At 36.8% G+C, this 27,994-nt stretch overlaps 2 protein-coding genes and 1 long non-coding RNA gene across 3 annotated transcripts; 1 reads left to right on the forward strand and 2 right to left on the reverse strand.

Moving 5' to 3' along the window:
* Nucleotides 1-1,500: 1,500 nt before the first annotated feature.
* Nucleotides 1,501-6,033, forward strand: LOC110710539 (haloacid dehalogenase-like hydrolase domain-containing protein 3). Its single transcript, XM_021888863.1, has 6 exons — nucleotides 1,501-1,861; nucleotides 2,467-2,573; nucleotides 4,201-4,309; nucleotides 4,423-4,584; nucleotides 4,679-4,852; nucleotides 5,517-6,033. The coding sequence occupies exons 1-6, from the start codon at nucleotides 1,598-1,600 to the stop codon at nucleotides 5,544-5,546; spliced, it is 846 nt and encodes a 281-aa protein (XP_021744555.1). The 5' UTR covers nucleotides 1,501-1,597; the 3' UTR covers nucleotides 5,547-6,033.
* A 16,193-nt stretch (nucleotides 6,034-22,226) lies between these two features.
* LOC110710565 (germin-like protein) lies at nucleotides 22,227-27,975 on the reverse strand. Its single transcript, XM_021888892.1, has 2 exons — nucleotides 27,821-27,975; nucleotides 22,227-22,777 (listed from the first exon to the last, which is right to left on the reverse strand). The coding sequence occupies exons 1-2, from the start codon at nucleotides 27,948-27,950 to the stop codon at nucleotides 22,227-22,229; spliced, it is 681 nt and encodes a 226-aa protein (XP_021744584.1). The 5' UTR covers nucleotides 27,951-27,975.
* On the reverse strand, nucleotides 23,594-27,266 carry LOC110710566. The gene is made up of 4 exons (XR_002509175.1): nucleotides 26,820-27,266; nucleotides 26,482-26,727; nucleotides 24,074-25,596; nucleotides 23,594-23,989 (listed from the first exon to the last, which is right to left on the reverse strand). It is a non-coding gene; the product is annotated as an uncharacterized LOC110710566 (long non-coding RNA).
* Nucleotides 27,976-27,994: the final 19 nt, after the last annotated feature.

The following is a 27,994-nucleotide window of genomic DNA, read 5'->3' on the forward strand; positions in this document are numbered from 1 at the left end:
ACATAATTGTTTTCCTATTTTTTATTCCCCTTTTCACGGTTTTAAAGGCCGTCAATGAATTATTTTACCAAATTACCCTCATCAATTATATCTGTTAGGTGTTAAGCCGTTAATAGTGAAGAAAATCTTAAAAGTCGACCTGATTTAAATTAAAATGAAACAAAGGGTTTGAAATTGAATTAAAATGCTACAATATAAACTCGGATGTGATGTAGATTGTAGACTATGGTTGCGATATGTGATGTAGACCATGAACTCCAGTGTTCAACTGTTCACTAAGCGTTGGTTGTTTTTAATTTGTACCGTAAGTTGCTTTGGATAGTCAATGTCGGAGTTAATGGTCAATGTTGTCTTTTTTTTTTATTATTTATTTATTTATTTTTTATGAAGTGATTTACTACAACACTTTTAAAAAGATGGTTTCTCACATTATTAGTAAAAGTTAAGTTTTAATGAATATGAAGTTACATGTTCGAACACTGATGCTAACAGTACAATTGTTATACTATGGTCAAAATTTGTGGGGAACTACCTTATTTGCAAAACTTGTGTTATTTAAGGTAGTTATTCACAAAATATCTTTATTTTATGCAATTAAAATAGCATTTAATGTCATGCATTAAGTTTTAATAATATATTTTTCTTCAATTATTTTACTTACTGTATCTTATTTGTTAATAATAGACAACTTTAGCCATTAATAAATTAAGACCTTCTTTTGGTTCACCTTAGTTTTGTTGGTCTGATTTGATCTGGTCTAATCTGATTTAGTCTGATTATCTAATTTGACCAAAACTTTGACCTTAATTGTACGATAATCTATAAAGAAAAAATATATCAAGTGGGGTCTGGTTAGATTCGTAATAATGTGTATTTTATTAATATGTATTTTTCATATTTTTTTCATTACAGAATTAAAGATAATTAGCGATAAAAATTGTACATAAAATGATGATCTGATTTGAACTTATTTTTTCTGATCTGATATGATTTGAACTTAATTTTTGTGAAATAAGTAAAAATAAGGTGAATTAAACCAGACCTAAGCTTTTAATAATAGATAAAAGTTACAAAGTACAAAAGTTAGATATTAGTCACGATAATTTTTATTAAGACAATTCTAATAAGATCTCATAGCATTGTGTTATTTCTCATATAATATACTACCTCCGTTATATATTATTTGTAACGATTTGACATAAAGTAGAGAGAAAAAATGTCTAATCATTGCAGATATATATAATAGAGGTAGTATATAAATCACAAAAAGTCAGTCAAAGAAGAATACGTAACTAGTACAAAAGTCAAAAATTGAGCTAAGTAAAAATAACAAAATAGAAAAAACTTATCCACTTCAATCCCTAGGGCATTTTCGTAATACCACTGCACTTGTAAGGCCATTTTATTTTCTAACAGCCTATATTATTGTTCCTTAGATCACCATTTGTTTTTCTTCCCTTAGCTTTCTCTCTCAAAAACAACCATAATAACTCTTAGCACAAAAAAAAAAAAAAAAAAAAAAAAAAAAAAAAAAAAAACAGAGAGATAAATATAATTCCCTGAAAACTTCAACCAAATTCTCTAAAAAAAAAAAAAAATGGTTGTAAGAAACAAAATAATCTCACAAATACTACAGAGAAGCCGCAGCAAAAGCATCATCAACACAAGTTTAGGCCAACAAAAATGCTGGGGATCATCAGCGGCGGCGACAGCGACGGAGGTGGGATCAAAATCAATGGGGTTTTGGTTGAAAGATTATGAAGATTATAGGAAGTCATTGTATGGTGGAAATATTACTCATAAAGCTCTTTTTGTTGATGCTGTTGGCACTCTCCTTGTCCCTGCTCAACCCACTGCTCAGGTCTTTTTCTTATATTGTACTATGCTTTCGCCATTCGTGGTATTCTATTCATCAAGTTTTACTTCCAACTAGGCCAGGGTCCGTGAGCACGGACCCTGGCCTAGACGTACTAGGACTACAATTCCATTGATTGTACTATACAATTTTGTTATAGTACTATACTTTCTCTGTTTTTATTTGATTGATCATAACATTTGGTACAATTTTAAGCATTATAATGTATGGGTTTCACACTAGTCACAAAGCTAAGGCATTGCAAATCATTGTTAACACATGAAGTGTGTTAAGATATTTATGAGACATTATGATTAACTAATGTAATTTGCATTTAAAAAAATTAAAACCCGTCTAAATTATTGGTCATGAGATATGAGTAGCATTTTTTTTATAATTAGTGAGTGTGCTGCATTATTGGTGACTATTTTATTGAAAATGGACTAAAGAAATAATTAGGTGTTGTATTATTAGGTACAAATTAGATTAATGTTTATCATTAGTAATTTTTAATTTATTGCCTAAAAAAAAGTAATTTTTAATTTATTACATTTTTGATTATTTATTTTAATTTTCTGGATGATTTATAAGAGTAATGTAATTGGATGCAGATATACAGGCAGATGGGAGAAAAGTATGGAGTGAAATATTCAGAGGATGAAATATTGAATAGATACAGATGGGCTTATGGTCAACCTTGGGGAAGATCACGTCTCAGGTATTTCCCTTATTTTTTTTTTCTTTCTTATATACAGTAATGAATTTATTTAATTTACTGTATTTCATTACATTTATTTTTTGAAATATTTCTTCTTATTTTACAATTTTTGTTATTGATGTGTCATGACTCATGTGGACCATATATCTGAATTCTGTGTGCTAATAAACAATACAGCACGTATACACAAATTTTTAGAGGAATTCTAGGACTCTAACCCCTCTAATAGTCCATTTACTTTTACCATATTTGAAAAAAATAATGTCATAACACATGTTGGTATTTCATTATAGTTTAGATAGTATCACCATGATACCAACCACCTTATTCAATGATACAAACGAATATAAAATTGTTTTGGGTATCGATATAATTAACGTGTGCTGAAATGACTCTAACAGTTAGAGTCTAAGAATTCCTCAAATTTTTATATTTTCGGAAAATGTTTGGTTGATCCTTGAAATGCGACACTGCTAACCTCCCTTTCGAATAATGGAAGAGAAGTGTGAGGGTTACTAACACTCTAACACGTTAGGTCATGGTACGTATCAATGTCTAATGTTAATTGGTACTCCGTAGTTTATTTATCATTTTATCATCGATTTTCGCGTTCGTGAAACCTTATCCAAAATGTAGTTGGAAAGATGTGAAACTGGCTAAAAAGAATAAAGTATACCCGTAACAAGTTCTTCTGCAAGATTCACGGTAGCAGTGTACTTAATTAATTTATTTGATGCCACATGTGGACAGTTGAACTTGTTTTCCTTTTGTTGCGGAGTACTTCTTATTAATGGATGATTTTGATTCCTTTGTTACTAATTATAAGAAAGAGGAATCTTCAAAGTGTTAATAATGTTGATTGATTCCTTTGTCACACTACTTGATAGACCTTGGATAACTTTATTCTATTCGATCTAGGGTACATATTCGAAAAGTTGCCACCCATTCGATTTTGATTTTGCTATATTCGAATAAAATTCACACTCGTAGTGTTTACACACCGTTGTTTAAACAGTACGAGTGTGAATAAAATTCGCTAGATCTAGGAAGGAGGTACCACGGAAGCTTTCCGTTACCTCCCTATTCTTGAATCTGATCCCGGTAGCCCCCTCTTGCCCTCCCTTTTGTTTGAAAAAAGTTAAAGTTAAGTTCTAATCTATCCTAAGTTTGGACATTGGATGTAATTCAATAGTTCATTAGTCAATTTACTTTCATATACTACTAATTGATGAAAACTTGATTACATGGTAAAAAGAAGGCTTATATTATGTCCCTTGAATTGTAATTGTACATGTCAGATGTCATTGTATCCCGAACCTCTAAAATTCAACTAAAAGTGGAATTATTGTCGTTCTTATCTATATTATAATTCAAGTTTTTCATGATTAAGATTAAAATACATAAAAGGAAGAAACTTCTTTGATAATTAAACAACTCTAATTTGACAAAAGGCAAAAGTTACATTATAAGTGGATTTTGATGGCTGCAACACTATGCATTGTGGTCCTGATATCCCATTTTATGACAGTGATGGATGTTTACAATGATTACATTAACTAAAGATGAAAATAGTATGTTTAACCAGTTGAAGTACGGGGATTAATCATGATGAACCTTCTCTGTGCAGATACGTCGATGATGGCAGACCATTCTGGCAATACATTGTTTCGTCTTCCACAGGCTGCTCGAATGCTCAGTACTTTGAAGAGCTATACAACTACTTTATGACTGAGAAGGTGTGTTAAGGGAACTAATCAGTTTAGTGCTCTTTTGTTCTGTGTCTAATTGTGTATAGTCTAACTTACACGCGTGTTTGGGATCAATGCTGATGTTATGTATTTAATTTCAGGCATGGCAGCTTTGTGACCCGAATGCAGGGAAAGTATTTCAGGCTCTGAGGAATGCGGGTGTAAAAGTGGCTGTTGTCTCAAACTTTGATACTCGGTTAAGGCCTCTACTGAGGGCTCTGGATTGCGAGCATTGGTTTGATGCTATGGCTGTGTCAGCTGAAGTAAGAAGGCTTATTGGTTTGCCTTTTTAATGTTCACTAAATGTGATTTTACTGTTACTGATAGAAGTGCATCTCTGTGAAATATTGAAAACAGGTTGCTGCTGAGAAGCCAAATCCAACAATATTTCTGAAGGCCTGTGATCTTCTGGGTGTAAACCCAGAGGATGCTGTTCATGTTGGTGATGATCGTAGAAACGATATATGGGGTGCTAGAGATGCAGGCTGTGACGCGTGGCTTTGGGGAAGCGAGGTCCATTCTTTCCAAGAGGTATTTGCTCTTCTAATGTGTCACTAATTCCTTAACTCCATGTCTAGTTTTATTTCAGTCCTAGAAAACATAACGGTGTAATAACATATGAGATTAACGCGGAGATTAGGGAGGTTAAACAAGTAGAGAACCAAAAAAAAAAAAGGGAATTGACAGGTAGGGTATGGGTCCTAATCTCAAAGAATAACCTTACTAAAAAAAATAATTCAATATGCTAATTTAGTCGTTTGTACAATTATGTTTTCCTCTATATTTTAAAATGGACAAAACAATATCTTTAATAATTTACAAATTCCATTGTTTGTGGTTAAGGATGAGTTATGGTGCGGCGTATCGTTCCATCCACATGAATGCAAGACTATGTTATATCCACAAGATTTTAGATTTTTTAGGAGAAAAAAAAAATTGAATTTAAAATGCTATTGGACTTTGATAAGTTATCAATTATTCAATATGTTCAATTCAAGCAAGACTTTGCAATCTGATAAAGACATATCACTTGTGGAGGGTATGCTTTCCTTTAATTAAAGGGTTAACTTTGGGAAAAGCTTAGAAAAGAAAAGGTAGGGAAAATTTATTCATATGGACCATATGATAGGGAAATAGACAGCAATGAAATCCACATACAGTATGTTGCTTCTAAAACCGACTTTTTTGGATTCAGGTTGCTCAAAGAATTGGCGTCCAAATCTAAGCAAACTGGATGTTTTTTATCTGCTGCAACTCTGTCGGGCTTTTGGAAAAGACGCAAGCTCTTTCGCTCTCCCTTGTTTAGGAGCTGTACGATTGGTGTTATATACCTGGTAACAGGACTTCAGAGGAGACTATATGTTTATGTTACCAAATAGCCTGTAAAAAGGATTTTGTATAACTTCTAAGTTGTATGTAATGAGTGTCATCAATATAAATGGTAAAATGAAAAGGGTTGAGGAACATAACATAGAGCGCAGTATAGATGGATTGACAAGCGTGATCAACTTCGAAGCTTCACTAATGATTGATCCATTGTCAGGAGGGGTCTGTTGTATTATAGTTTGATAATAATTGGGACATAAACTGTATTGGAAACTGATCAACGGACAGGCAACAACGGTTTTGTTTTTGGGCTCCTTTCTAAAAGGCCGTATACTAGTGTAGTGAACATCTCATTAATAAAGAGCTTTTCTCTTCCTTATTTCTTCCATTTGGGACTTGAGATGTGCATATTCCCAACACTTCTTACTTGCAACATGCATGTAAAAGCCAAAAGCACAAATTGGCTAACGACCTAATGTATTACTCAGTCTCAGCAAAAGTGTATGTTAGACGATCTCACCAAAGTACCTTACATACATTTAAATAAATAGAAACACTATGCGATCATTTAGTTGACTACCAAAAAGAATATCTCACATGAAATTCTACTTAGGTATTCAGTTAGCCAATAGGAGAGAATTTGCAATTTGAACACAACATTTTTTTTTTTTGAATAATTGAATACAACATTCTTAATAATTGCGAAATGTCTTAATTACATGTACATCAAGATCGCATACTCAAATCAAGCTTCACACACAATCAAATCTGGTTGATTACTGTGCATTCAAAAAGAGAGCTGTCAGTAACTGAACCCAAGTTGGAGACATTATTCTCAAAATTTACAGTGAAAATCCATAAAATACGATGGCAGTTCAAAATAAAAGCGAACCAAAACAAGAAAGCAAAGGTAAACAAACTCCATTATTTATTATTCACCTATGTTGTTGTAGCTTGTAAGACACCCCCAAGCCCCAACTGGCTCCATCTTTTTAGATATTGTATGATTATAACAAGTTTATTTTATCATTCTTATAAACGGATATAAACTTATGAGGTTATGACTCACAAGTCACAAAACAATACATATTTAGCTCCATATCATAGTGCACTTAGATTCTGGTACCATTATTACTTGTTACTTTAAAAGAAATCGTAGGATAGCAATACAAGTGACCACTTCTTTGGCACTAACATTCAAGTCTTAAACTCTAGAATAATAACAACACCCGCCCAAGTGTCACCCTAGGCAATAACGAGCACTTTTATATTTTTATGTAATAATAAACACTTTTATTCTACTACTATCTCCGTTAAATGTTATGTGCAACTTTGGAATTTTTTTATATCTCACAAATAATACCCCAAAGTTGCACATAACATTTAACGGAGATAGTATTTAAAAATTGGAGAGTACAAGTATCCCTTTAAGGGTTTATATTATGATATAACTCTCTCTATATTATTCTCTAAGGAGTATTACAAAGTAAGAATAGTGGATTCTTAAAGAAGGTAAATAATACAATGAGGTGTAGTACATAGGAAGGCTTATGTATGGTATGGCTTCTTGTGCTATGTTGTATTCAATGATTGAATGCCCCGAACCTATATTTGTAGGTGTAAATAGAGCTTGGAAGAAATGGATGGAATATTATAGAAATTCCTCCATCATTCTTGTATCCATAATGTTTTAGAAAAGTCACGAACCATGTATTATAGAAAATTCTAGAGAAATCAAGAGCAAGTAATGACATTGCTTGATTATTTTCAAAAGCCTCTAAAATATGTACAATACTCCACCAAAATAATGGGCTTATAAAATTTGGGTCATCCTCACATAATCCATATATTGTTTTTGTTTCATATTAGTGGAAACTTTTTTACTTTTGATTAATGTTTGTACTTTATCAATTACAGGTTTTAAAACATAGTTATGTGGGAGGAGTGAACTATTAAAGAGTAAAAAGGGATATTGGAATTAAAAAAAGTTAAAGAGACAAATAGTTGCAACATTACTTGAATTTTATTATAGCAAGTAGAATAAGGAGATTATGAAGACATAAGGAACGAAAATTTGAAAAATTATATAAAATGAATGAGTGATCAATTGGTCAGAAAGAAAATGCATTGTCATACATTCTATATTAATTAATAAGTCCACATAGTATTCTTAAAAGAAAAAAAAAATATATTAGCTAACCAATCAGATTAGAATTGAACTATGCTGGTGAATTCCCTAAGAATCCTTTCATTAAGTTAAAGGGCACGAGAACAATATATTTATGCAAGTTTGAGATCAATCATAAAAATATGTGTTTAGTAAACATAATTTGAAATTATGATAAACATGTTGATCAACCCGTATACATTAAGAGCATGTTCATTTCAGCTTAATTTCAGTTCAGTTCAGCTTCAATCATTTCATTTTAGTTCAGTTCAGCTTCTAATTTTCTTCTCTTATAAAATATTCATTTAAGCTATTCAGTTCAGTTCAATTCAGCTCCAATCAGTTCAGTTCAGCTCAGCTTCTATCAATTCAGTTCAGGAAATGTGAACAGACCCTACAAAATATTTTCCACTAAATACGTTTTACATACAAAATTGGGGAGCGCGCATACAAAAAACCATAACAAATTCACACAAAATAAATCACAAAAAGAGAGTGTTATAATATTCATTAATGGATGTATTCAAACACCCACTTTATTTAATTGTGAGAAACCATGTGTAAACAAATTAGCGCTTGTCAAAACATGGGTTGTAAATATTTTCAATATAGTGAAAGAAAAACAAAACAGATGCAAAAGATTGATGTAGAGTATAAATAGAAGTAGAAAAACAACTAAACGAAAGACTTTTAAATAACCAACTAGTTTTTGGTTTCAGGCGATGTCTAGAATTCTTTTAGTTAAATTTGTTGTTCATACTGTTATTTTTTATATATTAATATTTTTATATTTTAAAGATTGCATAAGCTCCCTAAGCACTAATCTTAACGATGACAATTGGCTAGATTTAGTGTTGATAACGTGAACCACAAAGGCGGGGGATGATAATCGATCTCAAGATTTCTTGAAACCTTGAGGGAAGCTCTAACCACTTGACATATCCCTCACCTCATAGTGTGATGTATATCTATTAACTATTACCAGCGACAAATTCTATGCTACTCATGGAGTACCGTGGTGCATGGTACTCCAGGTTTATAAAATTTATGTTATTTTAATATGAACTTCTTGTTATTTCAATTTATATATATGTTATTCTAAAATAAGTATATGTTATTTTATATTTGCATATTTTTTTTTTCAACATTGATCCTTTCGTTGTACTCTAAATTTAGAAAATTCATATTATTTTGATATGAACCTCTTATTATTTCAATTTATATATATGTTATTTTTTAAATAAGTACATGTTATTTTAATAAATGCATGTTTTTTTATACATGATGTTAAAGTAAATAAGTGAATAACATATTATTTTATCAAAATAACACAAGGTTTTAAGCAAAATAACATAAGATTTAGGCAAAATAACTCAAGTATATTGGGTATAAACCTATTTACAACCCTGACTTCTATTTCTTCTTTTTTCGGTCTTTCGATAGAAAGAATAGCGTTAAATTTCGTTTTCTGGTCATCTTGTTAACGATTCCCTATATGAATGGTTAACGTGTACCACTTTCAGGTACGCACACAACACTTGACCTCGTTGCATAGCTTAGAGTAACTACGCACCTTAACTATGATAGCGAGATTATTACTGATAAAACAACATTTAACGATTCATGGTGTGTCATCCACATTCAGACAAGAAAACTCATTCTAATGGGCTACATGAGCCCTTAATAATTCAATCTTATCGAGTGATTGACTGAGCAATCAGTCAACATCGTTCCTCTTACGAGCATCTTCGAACCTCTCCTTTACCTTTACAGTCGAGTAACTACTAGTACAGTACCTTAATCATATTGCAGATAAAGCAAAGTTTCACTTCTCATATCATATATGTGGAATTAGATAATTATCATAAAAGGCGTTATAACGCAATATAGAGCCCGTAGAAATCCAGTCTTCTTACTATCTTCTCTTCTTCTTTAACATGACTTGTTACAAGTGATGAATCTTCCACCTATTCAGTGGAAGTTTTTGTGACTAAAGAAGATCAGCCTACGAAAAGACTTCTTAAACTACTACTACTCAACAGAAATAGACTCATGAACTAAGCTAGCAACTCCTTAAGAAGGGGCGTAGCGAGTCGCTTAAGCGAAGCTTTTGGAAAAGAAAGACAGACTTTGCCTAGCCTGAAAGAGAGTAACTTCACTGACTTAATGCCAGAGATATCATTAGAATAGGAAGTGATTCCAAAAGGCGCTCTTACCGTGTGAGTATCCGCTCCTAATCTTTTGCCCATAGGAGCACTTCTTAAAAGAAAAGCAGTGGCTATTATATCACCAACCGCAGCTAGAAAGAGAACAGAAGAGTAGTGAAGAAGGAATCCCTCAAAGCCCCTTATCCATCTCTAGCAGCTGGCATTCCTATATTCCTTATTAGATTAGATGTTACTTTCTTTAGTTTAGCAGATCCGGTATCGGAGGCATTCTTCTAACATTGAGAATCTTTCAGGGGGAGTAGCACTTCTACCTATACTTGAAGTAGCTAAGGTGTTAACTCAGTAATCTAAGTTAAGGAATACATGGAAATCTCCAAAGGTAAGGCTCTAAAAGAGTTTTCTTTATCGGTCAGATCTTTCAACACATGGATTTTTGACTAAAGAGAGGGGTCTTCGGAGGAAAGAAGAGTTGTACCGAAGACTTTCTATTAGCATAGAATAAAGTGAAGTCCCGCGCTTTGGCTTAGTCACTCTCTCGTCGTTCATGAGAGCGAATGTCAGGATTGAACAAGAAGAGTTGCTACGTGTAATATAAATAAGACTTTTTTCTAGGGCTTCCTCTAACAAGAGAAGAAGCCGTTAGCAGTTCAGGTTAGGGTTTCGGTTTAATACCTATCACCCTATTCTGATAGCAGAGTAGTGTTAAAACCAATAAGAGAAGTATGGGCGATGACCTAGTCTTTCAAGACAGTCAACATCCGCAGTCAAGTGACCAGTTCACTTTATAGTAGAACGGAATCTGTCTCCTTCTCTGTTGCTATTCTCGGCCTAGAGACAAGGAACCTCTTTTGGACCTCGTGGTGCTTGCGGCTTTCCCCAAGACAGCTTATTCCGCATCGACACCAAGGACCAAGGGCTTTCGAACTACTTGGGTTGTCTCCCCTAGACTTTCATGCATAAACCCGACACCGCTCTTAGCAGCTTAACCACAATAAGTTGGATAGACAAACACTCTCCTAAAAGGGCTATCCTCCCATCTATATGACCATGGTCTTGTCACGAGCTGGATTTGAACCAGCGTTCACCAGAATAATGATCTGGGTTTCGACCCACCGATCGTGACTTTTGGTTACTCGGTTCATCGTAATCTTCAAGAAAAGGCAAGACTAACGAAGATAGACTATGTCCGGGGTGGCCTGGGGCCACAAGCGACTCTTTCTTGAGTTTTCGCTGAACTCATACGTGCAATCCCATCTCCAACTGAAATCAGTACCAAAAGTCGGAATACGAATGAAATCAAAAAGGCCATTATTAGGGCAAACAATGCGACAGCTTCGCCCTGCGGCGTGCTTTTCTCTGGGATTCCGTCTCCTCTGATGTAACCCCCGGCTAGTCCCATAATCATTGGAGGATTCTCACAGTATGCCCCGGCAATAGCGTTAATAATACTCAAACCGCCAACGCCAACAGTGAAAGTCACGACACAGGGGCTCACACCACTTTAAAGATTGATTTGATCCAGCCAAAAGTTTCCCTTCGGCTACCTTGTTACGACTTGTCCTTCTTAAGTTTTTTGTTAACTTAACCGTCGCGGAAATGTTCTTTTATCCACGAATACACACGATGGATTTGATCTTTTAGTTTAATAACGTTGGAGAAAAACGAAGAGAGCCATGAAATAAAGAAGGAAATGTTTTTAATGAATTGAATCAACTTTTCAATTTTTCCTGTTTTTTTGCTCGGTATTTCGTACCACTCCGAGGGGAGCCCTGGGGTTTGAAAGTCGAAGAGCCAAACCAGGAATTCCTTGAGATTAAGGTGCCACAGCATCTCGGGGTGATGCTGGCAGCGTCTTTGTACAGGAAGAAGTAGGCCGTAAAACAGCTCCAAACACATAGGCAGACAAAACGGTTTAGAGCGGTTCGATAAACCATTTTTATCGTGGAAGAAATAAATTTAAAAACGGATCTCAATAACCCTCTGTACATTGGTTTTTTTTTTGCATTGGTTTTTAGAGCTCCCGCCTCTTTTGATGGGCTTGGTTTTTTTAAGAAAGCTTTCTTCTTATTGCTCTGATGTGCGATACTAAAAAGTTGGGACTTTTTAAGTTCGCCAGAACAGTGGATGATTCTCATGTTCGGCGCGCACAGGGAGCTTGCCCACGACCCAACTCCCTTTTTCGCGGAGGCGCAGAAGTTTTCTTCTTTCACTTCAGGAAAAAGCTTTTTACTTTTTTTCTTGTAGTTGTTCTTTGATGCATTTAGTGTTTGAAGTCCTATTAAGTAAAAAAATTTGTTGTTTTCTTCTATTTCCGCGATTACGATGGATTTGTAGCCAAAGGCCCCTTCTCCTGTAAGCGCTTTTAATAGCTCCGATTCTGTCAGTTCTCCCGGGCTTTTCCGAATTTCCAATAGAAGGTATTCTCTAATACATTGGTTTTTTTTTTGCATTTTGAACGTTTTTATTTTTCTTTTCGTAGGAGGGGGGGTAAGTTCTACCGGGGGGGAGGGTAAGTTCTACTGACACCTTTCTGTCTTGCCATTTTTTATTATTAGAATAGAATGCCTCGATGCCGAAGCCGAAGACGATGTTGATTTGCCCGAAGATGAAGACCTTTTTTATAGTATAAAGGTTTTTTCGGCGGCGAATAAGATGAAGACCTTTTGACTATGATTGGGTCCTGCAGTGGTAGAACCTCGTGAACCGGGCGTACTACTTCCCAACCTTCTGTGGACCTTTATGATTTTTGCAACTTTCTTGAGTGTAGTGATTGGTATCAAAGAGAGTCTCAGTCTAGTCACTCAACTAATCTACTCGTAGAGTGCTAGTAGTTTAGTAGTAGCGTGTGTGGTAGTTAAGACTTCGCTCCTTCTTCTCCGCTATGGAACCCCACTTGGAATGCAAAGCATTCTTTTCAACCTTGTACTAAGCTAAGGAATCATAGCCGGCATTTTAAAACACATATAATACATTATAAAACACATGACAGAAGAGAGAGAACACATGTATGGTTGTTTTTTCATGCAGCCTGACTCAGAAAATGATGTTATGGCATTGAAGGCAGAAGGATGTCGAGTAACTACTAGTAAAGTACCTTAATTTAATCATATTGTAGAAAAAGTGACGTTTCATTTCTCATATAGGAATATAAAATTTTTGTAAAAACACATGACAGAAGAGAGAGAGCTACAAATTGAAAAAACATTCTAAACAGGAGACCCTTTTCTAGTCGTTTTCGCTTTGGTAAAACTACTTGTGAACATACAAGCAAAGGTAATTTCTAGCCGTAGAGCTAGAAGCAAACACCTATCTCCTCTTAGCCCTTGTTGCTTCTCGAGCTGTTATCTCCTTAACGCTATATCTATCTTCATTCTTTTTTATATCATTGTTGGTCGATCACCTGTCGAAGGATGCCTTAACTAAGGCCTACTTAAATAGTTCCTCGTGCTTTATGACTTCTTCTTTTAACGGATGAATCAGTCAGACTAGGGAAGCGAAGACAAAGACTCCGCTTTTAGATTCTTTTTGGCCAGCAAGAGAGACTAACGAGCTACCAATTATGGCACCCCCCCCCCCATTAGTCGAACGAACTCAAGTCGTTCAACTTACACACACATAGACAAACCAACCAAACTCAAAAACGCATTCTTTCCAAAAGCTTCGCTTAAGCTATTACAACCCTCTATTCACTAGGAATGAGCCCATTGGGCAGTCTTTACCCTTCCCCCAAAAGTCCTAATCGAAGAGCCATATGAGACAAAGAACCAACTAGCTTATATCCTTAACTGCAAAACAGCTCTAAGTGGTTAGCGAACTATTGAAGTATATAAGTTTCAGTCCGCATTGAGGAGAAAACCCAGGTGAAGCAGAAGCTGCAGCTCTAACCCTTGGGGACAAAAACAAGCTCCAAAGAGAAGTACTTCTCTTAGCCATTTTATAGTTTCCCCTCCTTCAAAACGAAGCAAGTGTATCAAGGAAGCGGAAAGAAGAAGTGTTAATCATAGTCAACATTTTAAAACACATATAATACATTATAAAACACATGACAGAAGAGAGAGAGCTACAAATTGAAAAAACATAAAATAAATCTAATGTTGAGGCTTATTTTTTCTGCCACATTTAATGGCCCACTCAACTTCAGAAGTAAACACATCAGGGCATCTTCTAAACTGCAACAGATTAAGAATTTATGGGGAGAGTGTGTTCTAGCAACAACTCACATCATTAATTGACTTTCATCCTCTGTGCTCAAATGAAAGACCCCCTATGAAAGATTGATGAAGAAGTTTCCTGATTATGATCACCTTAGGGTGGTGGGATGCCTTTGTTATGCAGTTAACACTCACAGAAAAGGGTGTGAGATGTGTCCTTTTAGGTTACCCTGGTGGACAAAAAGCTTACAGATTAATGGATTTAGAGACAAGGAAGATCTTTGTGTCAAGAGATGTAGAGTTTAAGGAGCATATATTTCCTTTTAAGCAAAGTTCAGAAGAGTTTAACAAGCTTCCTCACTGTATACAGATGTTGCCACAACTGCACTGTGAAGAAGATGTAGATCACAATGCAGGGACTCCAATTCCAACTATTCTTGAAGATGCATTTGGATGAGGCATTCACAATCAAGGATCTGGGAAAGATGAGAGATTTTCTTGGTATAGAAGTTGCAAGAGGAAACAAAGGGAGTGAAACTTTCAACTGATCAAGGTGAAGTTTTGGTACCAGTAGTCTCATTCCTTGAGAGCAGGTAACTTGAGATTTTAGGCCAGAAAGTGGTGGTCTAGCTCCTTCCCCTGCTTTGTAGCTTTCCATTAGCTACCCCTCTGCTTTATTGTGAACTAGCTTTCTAGCTTAGAAAAGAGGATATACTGCTTTGGAACCTAATATGGCCAGTCACCCACGAGGGTGGTTTCTCGTTTGAAATTGACTAGTTCAAATGGTTCATCCAGGTAAACTCGTCAATTGGTCTTTGACCTCTCCCATGTTGTTGATTGGTATACCCTTCGTTTAGGAAATAACGTATGTAAGTCAAGCACTATCTTCATTCTATCTTTTAGTCTAGTTGGTAGCAATCTAAGGATTCGCAGCTCTCCAAAGGTAGGTTAATCAGTATATCCCGATTCCCGCTACGCACCTTGCTTTCGATTAGGGGTCCCTGCCCTCCATTCTCTCAAGTACTTCCCCACTTCCTCTGCTTGCTTTCATGTAGTTTATTGCGGCTAGACTGGATTTCTTCTTGTCTTTACTTTTTTTCTATTCGTTGAGGTACTTTTCACTCTTTTGAGGATGTAACAAGTCCTTCTTTCCACTCCGCTAGCAGTCCATGTCTAACAGTCTTCGAAGCCGTATCAGGGCCAATTCCCTTTCTTTGAGATTAAGACTCGGGTGAGAGGGAAGGAATTAGGTTGCAGGGGAGCCCCATTCGCGATCGTCTTTGTAGGAGAAGCCCTTGATCAATTTTCCGATTACCTTACCTGCTGCCTTGGGACACATTCCTTCGACCGTGGTAGAAAGGTAAAGAGATATGAGAGTGAGGCTAGCTTTTGGCATCCCCTAAGCCCTAAGAGAATGGATGTGCTTAGACGACTCTTGGAACTCGTCTTTACGCCCTTCGTTCAAAATTAAAAGACTTAAGAGAAAAGTTCGAAAGAAAGAAGGAGAGAGAATCTTACCCTCCCACAGACCAGCTCCATGCTCAACTAAGCTCGCAACAAATGAAATAAAAAGAGTGAAATCATATATTATATGATTGTCGGCGGTCCATCGTGCTTGCGGGTTCGGTTGTGCTTCTAGCAAGTTAATCACTTCGTTGACACACGTAAAGCTTTGCAGCCCTCCCTGCGGTTTCCAATTTAGTTTGTCTACTTCCCTTCCAAACGACGATGAGGCTAAGCGAACAAAGTCTAACCTTAAGAGGGGGATTGATCCTACTTATATATATTTTACCATATATGCATGTCGTTCTTCCTTCCCTTCCTTAGAAGGTATCTTTTCATTTCATGAAACCGCAGCTATTGAATCTGGTAAAAAGTCAGTAGTACTTTGATTGGACCGGGAATGGGAATTCTTTTTCTAACCTAAGAGAATCCAGAGCCAATTCAGCCAATTGGGATTATACGCTAGATGATACGAATCCTAGGCTTGCAGCGCATTCTCGAAGAGCTAATTCTTGCAAAGAGAAAGTTAGGCAGAAGGGGTCGTCAGTCTTCATCGCCCACGAGCATTGGGCCAAGAGTCAGTCTAGCTCTCACTCGTGTCCAATTTCCTTATCCTTTATTTAGGGGCGTAGTAGGCACTATGTCTTTTTTGGCATGCGGACCCTCTTGTGAGACTCACGAAATGGAAGCTAAATGAAAATCGGAACTTACCTTCTTAAGGTACTGTGGACTCTTGCACCTTTTACCATATATGCATGTCGTTCTTCCTTCCCTTCCTTAGAAGGTATCTTTTCATTTCATGAAACCGCAGCTATTGAATCTGCTAAAAAGTCAGTAGTACTTTGATTGGACCGGGAATGGGAATTCTTTTTCTAACCTAAGAGAATCCAGAGCCAATTCAGCCAATTGGGATTATACGCTAGATGATACGAATCCTAGGCTTGCAGCGCATTCTCGAAGAGCTAATTCTTGCAAAGAGAAAGTTAGGCAGAAGGGGTCGTCAGTCTTCATCGCCCACGAGCATTGGGCCAAGAGTCAGTCTAGCTCTCGCTCGTGTCCAATTTCCTTATCCTTTATTTAGGGGCGTAGTAGGCACTATGTCTTTTTTGGCATGCGGACCCTCTTGTGAGACTCACGAAATGGAAGCTAAATGAAAATCGGAACTTACCTTCTTACAGAATCCTTAAGGTACTGTGGACTCTTGCACCTTTCTCTTTATCTAATGAAATTGTCTCCGTATCAGCTACCAGGAAGGGTTTCCTATTTTGACTTTTAGATTGCCCAGATGGGATATAGGTTGGATACTTTTTATTTCGGTGCCTGATCTTTTTAGTACTGATAGGATCAATTGATTTAATGGAATCAAATGTTTCAAGGAATTCTAAAAGCTCGGTTTTTCTATAATCTTGGGGAAAATAAGAATTTCACTCTTTTTAGCTTCAGTGTAGACTCGAATAGTCATTTTATGAACTGAATCTTCTTCATATAAATCAATATACTTAGATATTGACCGCTCTAAATGAGCGTCGATCTCATTCTTAGGAAGAAGGTTCCCGTCTTCCAAAGTCAAGGGAATAGCATTACCAATCGTAAATGTTATATCCACCCCAATCTACATCCGTATATGATATCAAAGATGAAACTGAAGAAGGATAAAGATTGAGTCCATGATGAAGTGTTCCCTGAATATAGCGCAGGATGCGCCTGAGAGCCTGCATATGTTCATCCATTGGATTATGCATAAATAGGCAGATTTTTTATACCGCATAAGAAATGTCTGGTCTCGTGAAAGTGAGATATTGGAGAGCTCCTGCTAGACTGCGGTAGTGGGATGGATCCTCATACGGAGTGCTTTTTTTAGCACTAAGTTTCGGTTTAGTATCAACCGGAGTAGGGCAAGATTTACAAGATGACATGCCTGCACGCTCAATTCTTTCTTTTGCATACTTTTTCTGAGACAAAAATAGACCACCTGCATGACGAGTTACTGCTATACCCAAGAAGTAACTCAGTGGACCCTAATCTTTCATAGCAAATTCTGAGCTGAGAAGTGTCATGATAGACTTGCGAAGGGTGTCAGAAGAAGCAGTGAGGATGATATCATCCACATAGAGAAGAATGTAAGCTAATGTCGTACCATTCCGGTAGATGAAAAGAGAGTTGTCGGACTGACTTTGAGAGAACCTAATAGAAGAAACATAGCCGACAAATCGTTTGTACCAGGCTCGAGGAGCTTGCTTGAGCATGTATAGTGATTTCCGCAGAAGACATACATGATTAGGACGATCTAGGTCCTTAAAACCCAATGGTTGATGCATGTACACTGTTTCTTTCAGTTCACCATGTAAGAAGGCATTCTTTACATCCAACTGATGAATTGGCCAAGATTTAGAGAGAGCAAGACTTAGCACAGTTCGTATGGTTTCCGGTTTGACTACCGGGCTAAAAGTCTCTCCACAGTCCACGCCAACTTGTTGACTTGCACCATCACCTACAAGTCGGGCTTTATGCCTCTCAAAAGAACCGTCATCTTTTTTCTTATGTCTGAACATCCACATAGACCGAATAACATTAACATCAGGAGGACGGGGCACTCAATCCCACGTCTTATTTTTAATTAGAGCATTAAATTAATTATCCATAGCCATTTTCCAATTCGGGTCTTTAAGTGCAGACACGGGGTTACGAGGGATAGGATATATTGTGACATGAGTAAGTAAGCCATGTTGGTCTTTTTTATTTGGTTTAAAAAGACCGTGTTGGCTTCTCGTAACGGGTTTGGTTTCTGAACTCAAAGTGGGCTGGACAACAGGCGAGCCGGGCTGTGGGACCTGACCAGGTCTGTTCACAAGCTGGGCCGGTGAAGGAGGAAGATAATTTTGGGCCTGAGGTTGTGAAGTTGGTGGATTTTGGATTTGATTTTTCACGTAAGGTGATAACCCATCTTAAAGAAAATCATATGATGAAGAAGTAGGAGTATGCAGCTTTGCAAATGGGAACTCATTTTCCACAAAATATACGTGATGACAAATGAAAATTTTCTTAGATGAGAAAGAATAAAATTTGTAACCACGATGATTTGAGGGATATCCAAAAAAGACACAAGGTGTGGAACGATCTTGAAGCTTATTTATCGTAGTAGATGGAAATAGAGGATAACATAAGCAACCAAAAAATCGTAAGTGAGAGTAGGGGGGTTGGTATATGATTTGAAGTGGCGATTGCAAATTAAGAGTCTTGCTTGGTAATTTACATTTTCTATGATCATCTTTATTTCAGGTATTCGAGGAATCTAGTCCTTGCTTGGATTTCCTAAATAGTGTCAGTCAAAAGTAAGTTCTTTGAAACGAACGTACACTCGTTGAATAGAGGAAACCGCAGGGTTCGAAGTCTCGTCCACGCCGGACTGCTCTAAGGCCTAATCAGGGATCAAGTCCATTCTCTCTGTACCGATAATAGCGTAAGCTTTTAGCCGGGAATTAGGCGGTTAGCTGGACCGAAATCACTTAAACTAGGGGGGCTTTTTTTTTTTTGTTTGCCCCTTGACTCTTTCTATTGAAAGACTCGAGAGTCGTTGGGTTCAGTCAGGGGAAAGCTTTCATAATCACTCTTAGTCTTAGCGGCAGAACTTCACTCGTTGGTTCAACAAAAAGAGTACTTTTTTCGTAAATAAGGAAAGGAGTAGTTCTTCGTGTCGTGGTGGAAGCCATTCAATCGTCATCTGATAGAGGCTCTGCGCCTTTGAACAAGATAAGGGGAAAGAGAAAAGAGCTTTGCCAAAATCCCCCGTCCGCGGACTCATTCGAGGCGGAGTCACTCGCTAAATAAAGAGAGAATTGTTGTCAACGTCCGCACCTAAATCTGTTAATCCAGAAAGACCAAGGCTAGAAGCTACTGCTCCCTTTGAACATCAGTATGAAAATGACACAATGGATGAGTTCTTCCATAGGGTAGGATAAAGTGAAAAAGAAAGGTATTTGAACCAGGGCGGGCTGAGGAGGCCCTATGTAGTATTTCTTTTCATGGGTGGTGGGGAGGTTTAAGGGGAATATAGGTTTGCATCAAGGTATATTGTTTTCCAAAATGTTGATGGCTTGGAGTTCCATATCTCTGAAGAGAAGGAGGCGGGCGCAAAAGCCTCTTCTAGATCTTGATCCGAAAGTGACGATGCAACAAAGGCTTACTCCACAGATTCGCCATCAGCATATTTATATCCATATCCATAAGTACTTTAAAAGTCTGCAATCGGTAACTTTATTAAGATGACACTCCTTTCATAAGAACTCCCTTCTGATATTATACGGAGGCATTAGTTAACCCGGCGTATTCGTAGCGATAAGGCTACTAAGGTTCACCCCTGATTTTGTTTCTGTTACGAAAAATATGTCCTCATCCTCGGCCAGAGGTACCTCTGCGATCCATAGCCCAAAAAAGTGAAAGACTATCAGTGTAAAGACTCTCAGCTAGCCTCTCTCTTTTCAAGTCAGAAAAGTTGTACCTTGACTATACCTATAAGACCTATGCAAGCCGGGCAACCTAGTCCCATAAACATGAACTAGACTAGCTCTCACAAGCTCACTCGCGTACGCACCTACGGCAAGGGTGCTGCTATGATATTTTAAGATAGTTGTGGAGGAGCGGCTGTGAAATGGCGATTCCCCTTTCCATTGAAACTTCATTTCATTCCGCTTTCTATGCTTTATACTCGTTAATCGTAGTCAACTCCTTTCCTTTTTTCGCTTGAACCGTGAACTGAACTTCCGCTGGCATTATCGGACAGGATTGAAGAATACCGATACGAGACGAACTTTCTTCTATTTTTTTTCGTGGCGGGAACCTTAAAAAGACTAAGAAACTGGTTTTCAAACTTGCAACCAACAGGACTACGGCTAGGCCAAGGAACCTAACCCTATAGTCTAGCTGACTGGCTTGCATGCCTAGAGCTTCAAGGATGAAGACTATCTTGAAAAGGGAAAGGACTCACTCACTTGCTTTAGGTTTTTTCTTTATACTCTTCTTATTACAAGCTGGCTTCGCTTCCTCTCTAAACTATCCTGTCTCATAAACTCTTCAAGAACAGGCCAACTCCTGGCTAGAAAAGGAAGTCAAGTAAAATGAAATATCTCCTCAACAACCAAGCCGGTCGGCTGACCTTCTAGAGAACAGTAATAAGTATATGATATGAGGTCAAGTCAAAATACCAGGACATACCTTCAAGGTACAACACTTCCTGCTTCAAGACTGGCTTGAGGAAAGGCCCTAGCTAACATCACTTCAATGAAGATTCGCCGCCTAACTAAAGCCCTTCTTCCTAGCCTTTTGCAAGGTATCCCTCTGAGTGGGCAAAGAAGTTTCATCTTCTGGCTTTACATAACCTTTCTCAACTATCTCCCAAGCATCTTGTGATCCTAGCAAGGCTCTAATTGCCCAATTCTCACAATTCTCTTTTGTAAGTCTAGGAAATTGAAACGGAACCAAACCATTCGCCATTCCGTATTCACCAGGAACTTTGACTCCAGATGGACGCCGAGTACGCTTTCGCGATAGGTATTGGTGGAGCTTGCGTAATGTAGTAGTAGTTAAGGCGACATTGAAGTCTTTCTTTTCTTTTTTGGAGGGGGCGGAATATTGAACTAAGGTAAGGCGGGCATGAATTAACATTTTTTTTTACTCTATGAAAATCCTACGCCCAGTGATTTCTCTTTTATCTTCGATGATAGTCTGTCTTTTTCGTCAAGTACCTCTTCAACTAGGTCGGACACGCAAAGCGCTCCACCTGAGTTATAAGAGGTATTAAATAATGAATAATATAATATAATATAATGTATGTTCTAAATTAGAGGATTTGATAGTGATTTCTGGAAGGCAATTACCCCCAGAATTGACCGTGAATGACCTTGTAATCGCGGTTACTGAGAGCCCAAAGGAGGCTCCAGTACTGAGCCAATATGATTGCTTGGACCTCCTGATCAACGGCGACAAGGCCTTGATCCGCAACCAGGTCTATCGTTATATTTATTCCCCGGGCGGCCTTATCTGTTAACTCTGCCTATCTATTTTTGAATCATGGAATTTTCTTCCAGAGCTGCGGAACTAACGACTCTATTAGAAAGTAGAATTACCAACTTTTACACGAATTTTCAAGTGGATGAGATCGGTCGAGTGGTTTCAGTTGGAGATGGGATTGCACGTGTTTATGGATTGAACGAGATTCAAGCCGGGGAAATGGTGGAATTTGCCAGAGGTGTGAAAGGAATAGCCTTAAATCTTGAGAATAATGAGAATGTAGGGATTGTTGTCTTTGGTAGTGATACCGCTATTAAAGAGGGAATAAACTAGTTACTTACTATCATATGAGCCGAAAGGAATGGTACTTACTACGGAGTACTTAATTAGTCCACTTCATAAACTCGCAATTTTACAACTTTATTCAAACAAGAGTAGTTTAGTAGGATATGCTTCATCAAACAACATATGAAACAAAGATCATTACATCACTTGTCCTATTTTACATGGACAAGCATATTCCAAAACACACAAACGTTTTATTATAAAATCAGTCTCAACTCCAATTTTTTTTAATTAGAGGCTCATTGAAATCTGCGTGACTGAAGGTTCCTTACGATTACAGGACTAAGTTGGAAGGCCCTGCTTAGAACATCAACTGGGATGGGTGGACTAGCCCCGAATGTAGCTGCAGCGGTTGTGACGACACCCAGGTTTTGGCTGCTGAACGGAGACAGGGCAACAGCAGGAGTACGCCCAATATTGGTTTCAAAATGTATGAGGCCTTGAGGAAATATAAAAACATCTCCTTTATAAAGTATCTTGGAGAATAACTTGTTATTACCATTTGGTTGGTTGGAAGTTACGAAACCAGCATAGAAGGTTCCTTCAAGCACTGTAAGGACCTCAGTGGCGCGAGGATGATGGTGGGGAGTGTTAACACCATAAGGTGCGACATCAATCCTAGCCAGTGATATACCAAGGGTGTTTAGACCTGGAAGGTTCTCCGCGGTAACTCGTGTGACATTGGAGCCTACTTGGTTGTCTGTGTTTCCTGGTATATTTAGCCCTTGAAAGAGGAAGTCGTCCACTGTCACCTCCATTGGATTCTTACAAAACAGTCCGTTCACAAATACTGTAATAATTAAGAAAATTATACCCCAAAACGAAGTAAGGATCAAATAATAATCTCTCTAAAATAATGAAAATCATGTATTTACGTTAAAATTTAGTTCTAATGTACAAAAATATCAAAACAGTTTAAAGCCATCCATAAACTAACAATTCAAAATGAAAACCCAATACACTAGATTTATTTATGTTATTGTTCTTGTAACATTATTCCCCTTTTTAGTTCTCAACAATAGACATGTTTTTATTTGCCAAGTAAATTTAATATCATTGATTATATAATAGTAAAAGCCTTACAAAATCTGATATAATAATTTCCGTATTGTTCCAATTTTATCAGATATCTTTGAAGTAGGGGAGAGCATGGGACGGGTACCCGTTCCGATAACGTTATTGGTTCGGGTACCCGATAACCGTTAAGGCTAAAACCGATTCCCGGAACCGTTCCGATAAGGTTCGGGTACCCGTAAATTCGGATAGCCGAAAATACGGGTACCCGAACCAAATATTCGAACCGAACCAATAAGCTGATTTTTTTTTTTTTGGGTCTTTTTATTTATTTAAAACCTGCTTTGCAATTCGTTTTTAGATGCTTTTTAGTTTTTACTAGTTTTTTTTTTACTTCCTATTTTTTGAACTATAACAATTGAACTTAAATACACAAATAACAAAAATAATTACAACTATCGCTGTCTTCCGCTTTGGCAACCTACCAGTCCCTGTCCTTGAGGCTGCTGCCTCCTCACCTCTCCTACTTGGCTGCCTGAACTCCTCCTTGTACCCACCTGCTTAATAATATTTTTGTCCAAACTTCCACCTGTTTTTCTAGTATTAATTATTGTTATTAGTACTATGATTTTTTTTGTAACAAATAACAGCCTAATAGGCTGATATTTAAACCTGAATACACATATAACACAGCACTCAACCCGATTACAAATGAACAAATACTTGATACAAACATATTGTTTCTTTAAAAAAAAAAGTCCATAGTTAACAATAATAAACCAATACATAACAAAAAAAAAGTCCATAGTTTATAGTTTTAAAACAAAAACAGTCCATAGTAATCATATTTCATAAAATACTCCAAGCCTTCAATGACTTCCGGCCTTCAATACAATCACCACCAACCTTCATGATTATAAGTTGTTGCCTCTAATCAATTAATCATCATCAACAAAGAGAGAGTGTTCCTCACCAAGAGGTAACATTTCTTCAAAAAAAATTAAAAAAAAGTTAATGAATAATTAACAAGATAATGAGATTAAAAAAAAGAGAGAAAATATTTAAATGTTACCTGATTCAATTTTTTCCATATCTTCAAGTCTCTCCTCAAGTATAAGAGGACCTTGAGATGTACGTAACCAATCTTGTGCACAAATCAAGGCTTCAACCATCTTAGTTGAGAGTGAGCTACGAAATGAATCAAGCACTCGACCACCGGTGCTAAAAGCTGATTCGGAAGCGACTGTTGATACGGGAATGGCAAGTACATCTCTAGCCATGAGAGCTATTGTTGGATACCTTTCACCATATTTTTTCCACCACCCCAAACAATCAAAGCTTTTTCCGGCGGGATTAACTTCTCTATCATCTTCTAAATACTTGGCCAACTCATTTTTCCCTTGTACTCCAACACATGAACCCACATGCCTTTCAAACTCTAATTCCGCAACATCTACATCAGAATCCATATCTTCTACTTCATACGAAAAATCAAAGTTCTACCCGATGATCTTACATACCTAACAGCACAACGAATTCTTTTTATTGACACATCACTTTCTTTCAATCCTTCTTTAACGGTTAAACTTAATATGTGAGCACAACATCTCATGTGTAAAAACCGACCACCCAAAACTAATGTCTTCCAATTTTCAAACCTTCTTTTCAAATATTGAATGCCAACATCATTTGAACTTGCATTATCTACAGTGACAGTCATTACTCTAGAAATACCCCATTCAAGTAGACACTTTTGGACAGATTTACCAATTGTTTCACCAGAATGACCAGCAATTATACAAAAGTTAATTATTTTTTATGCAATTTCCAATTTTGGTCAATAAAGTGAGCGGTTAAACACATGTAATTCATATTTTGGCAAGAAGTCCAAGTATCAGTGATGAGACTTATACGTGAAGTGCACTTACTAAAAAAACTTTTCAAACTTTTTTTCTCATCCAAATAAATCCTAAAACAATCTCTAGTCACTGTCCATCGAGAAGGAATAATGAAAAAGGGTTGTGTTACCTTCATAAAGTTGCAAAAACCTTCATGCTCCACCATTCTAAAAGACATTTCATCCATGATCACCATCTTTGCCAGAGCTCTCCTACTATCTTCTTGATTGAATTTCCACAGCTCAAGTCTACCTTTTTTTTTATCCACGAGATTCCCATCAAGAGTTTGTTGACTAAGGGACAATAGTTGTTGATTTTGATCAATGTTTGGGGGGTATTCCTTACACCGCTTTATGTGGTTCTTCATGCCGGAGGTACCTTGAAGTGATGCACAACCAATGAATGTATGACAATAGATACATTCAGCCTTGTTTTCTCCATCCTTCTTTATAAAATGCTCCCAATGAGGAGAGCGCCTTTTTCTAGATTTATTTGAAGTTTCACTTAAGGGGGCAGCAGCATCAGCAGGTTCAGAAGGTTGGTTTGATTGATTTTGCTGGTCAAAGGGGTCATTATTTTCCGTCATTGGACAAGGGTCATACTCCCAAGGCTCGGGAGGAGGACTTGGAATTGGAGGAGCTTGACTTGTAGCCGATGAGTCTTCCATATCCCCACTACTTCCAGATTCCATACACTCCTACAAATGAAAAAAAAAACAAATAAGTTCAATCATGTATACACAAATAACAAGAATGAGTCATAGCTATATGAGGGTTGAAAGGGTGAACATCCAGGACATATGTCTGTTAGAAACAAACAGGACAAAAACTTTTCCACGTCACACAAATACACAATCATAAAATCTCAGACAAGCAAGTGAAATAAAAAAAAACTATTGGTACAACTACACCATATAATCACTTTGTGAGCCTTGCAGTACCTTAGGCAAGTATTACTAAAAATGAGTCCAAAAGATGATGTACACAGCCACACAAGTTACTGTTAAACCAAATTCCAGCTGACGAATATTACTCAATTCTGTTAAACCATACATTGACAGATTAACCTGAGTAGAAGCAACTAGATAAATCATATTGGACTACATGATTATCATATTGGACTACAATAAATCTTAAAACATTTTCTTAAAATGCTTGTAATTAACTCATGTTACAATAAATCATATTGGACTACATGATTATCATGTACAACTCTATAGATGCTCAACACACAGGAAGCCATCACACAACACTATAGATGCTCAACAACATTAGTACACAGCAACTATAGATGCTTAGCAACATCACACAACAACATCACTCTAAATCCTTGTTTTTTCTCAACAACCTTATTTCCACATCAAAAACAGAAATCTCACCTTATTCACTCATCTAAATCTAACAGACACAACTTGACAAAAAATAATAAAAAAAAACCTCAATTCTGAAAACCATAATAAGTACCATTCCTCCCAAAAAAACAAAAAAAAAATTAATAGTACCACAATAAAAAATCAGGAAAAAAAAACAATTACAAATCCGAAAAAACCACAGATAGTCAGATACTATAAAATGTAAATTACCTCAACAGTGAAAGCTCAAAAGCCGCTTCAATGGAGAGCCGAAGTACGCTTCAATGGAGGAGATGAAGGAGTGAAAGCTCAGAGCCGCTTCAATGTAGGAGATGAAGGAGTGAAAGCTCAGAGCCGCTTCAATGGAGAAGTCGAAGTACGCTTCAATGGAGGAGATGAAGGAGTATAGGCGTATAGCTCAGAAGCCGCTTCAATGGAGAAGTCGAAGTACGCAGAGCCCTAAATTGAATCTGCGATCTGTGAAATTAAAACAAGAGTTTAAGTTTAATTGAATTTAATCAATTCATTGCAAATAATTAGATCTGGCAAAGGGATAATTAGTTAATTACCTGAGGACATTAGGAGATGAAGGAGTGAAAGCTCAGAGCCGCTTCAATGGAGGAGATGAAGGAGTGAAAGCTCAGAGCCGCTTCAATGGAGGAGATGAAGGAGTGAAAGAACAGAGCCGCTTCAATGGAGGAGATGAAGGAGTGAATGGAGAATGGAGATTAGAGAACCAGAGGCAGAGACATTAGAGAAGAGGAGGAGAGAGAGGGGGATGGAGGCTGAGTGAAGTGAATGACTGAGAAATGAGAAAAGAACGAAGTTTAGGGTTTTCACTTTTTTGTTCTTTATTTTCTGTTTCTTTTTTTCTAAAAAAAACTGACATTTTTCATTTGAGATTTCGAAAAAAAAATATTTTCGGGACATTCGGGTACCCGAAACAGTGTTAACGGGTACCCGTTACCCGAACCGTTAAATTCTTATCGGTTCGGTTACCCGCCCTGTTTTCTTTAAACGGTTCGGGTACCCAATTTTTCGGTTCGGTTACGGTTCGGTTTTTTCGGATAGTTTTGCACAACCCTACTTTGAAGAGACAAATATGTTATAATAATTTTACAATAATTAAATTAGACATACAATATGATAGATATGAAATTAATGTTGTTATTACATACATATACTAATATTTTTAAAATTGTGTAAATAAAGAAAATGAAAGAAAAGAGGATTATTATACTTTTTCGATCTTCTATTTTTCAAATATTGCACCATGGGAAGGCTTATAGATCTATCACAGCTCAGCTTTCAACCTTAAAAATTTAAAATTGATCAATCTAACAACATTTCATAAGACCTTTTTTATTTCGTCTAAATTAAAATACATATGTGGTTGAATAAGAGAGTGTCTAAGAATAAAAAATGCAAGAAATGCAATATTTAAGGAACAAAAGAGCATGAAAGTATTATGATTAGTATTAATTAGGTGACATATATGCGTGTTAAAATTAAACTTAGAGTTATTGTTGAATATAATGAAAGTAATTTAAAATAAGAGATAGAACATTACATCCATCAATAGGATTATTTACCCCAACGCAGAAATCTTGGAGCTGATTAGGATCAGTTGCATAAGCAACATAAGAAGCAACAACTAGAACACTGATATAAGAGATAATAATATTAGTATTAGGTGACATTTTTTTGTGTTGAAGAGTTTAAGGTTTGAACAGCTTTTTTTTAA

The sequence above is a fragment of the Chenopodium quinoa genome, unplaced genomic scaffold, assembly GCF_001683475.1.
Source record: "Chenopodium quinoa cultivar QQ74 unplaced genomic scaffold, ASM168347v1, whole genome shotgun sequence".
In the NCBI taxonomy this organism is placed as follows: domain Eukaryota; kingdom Viridiplantae; phylum Streptophyta; class Magnoliopsida; order Caryophyllales; family Amaranthaceae; genus Chenopodium; species Chenopodium quinoa.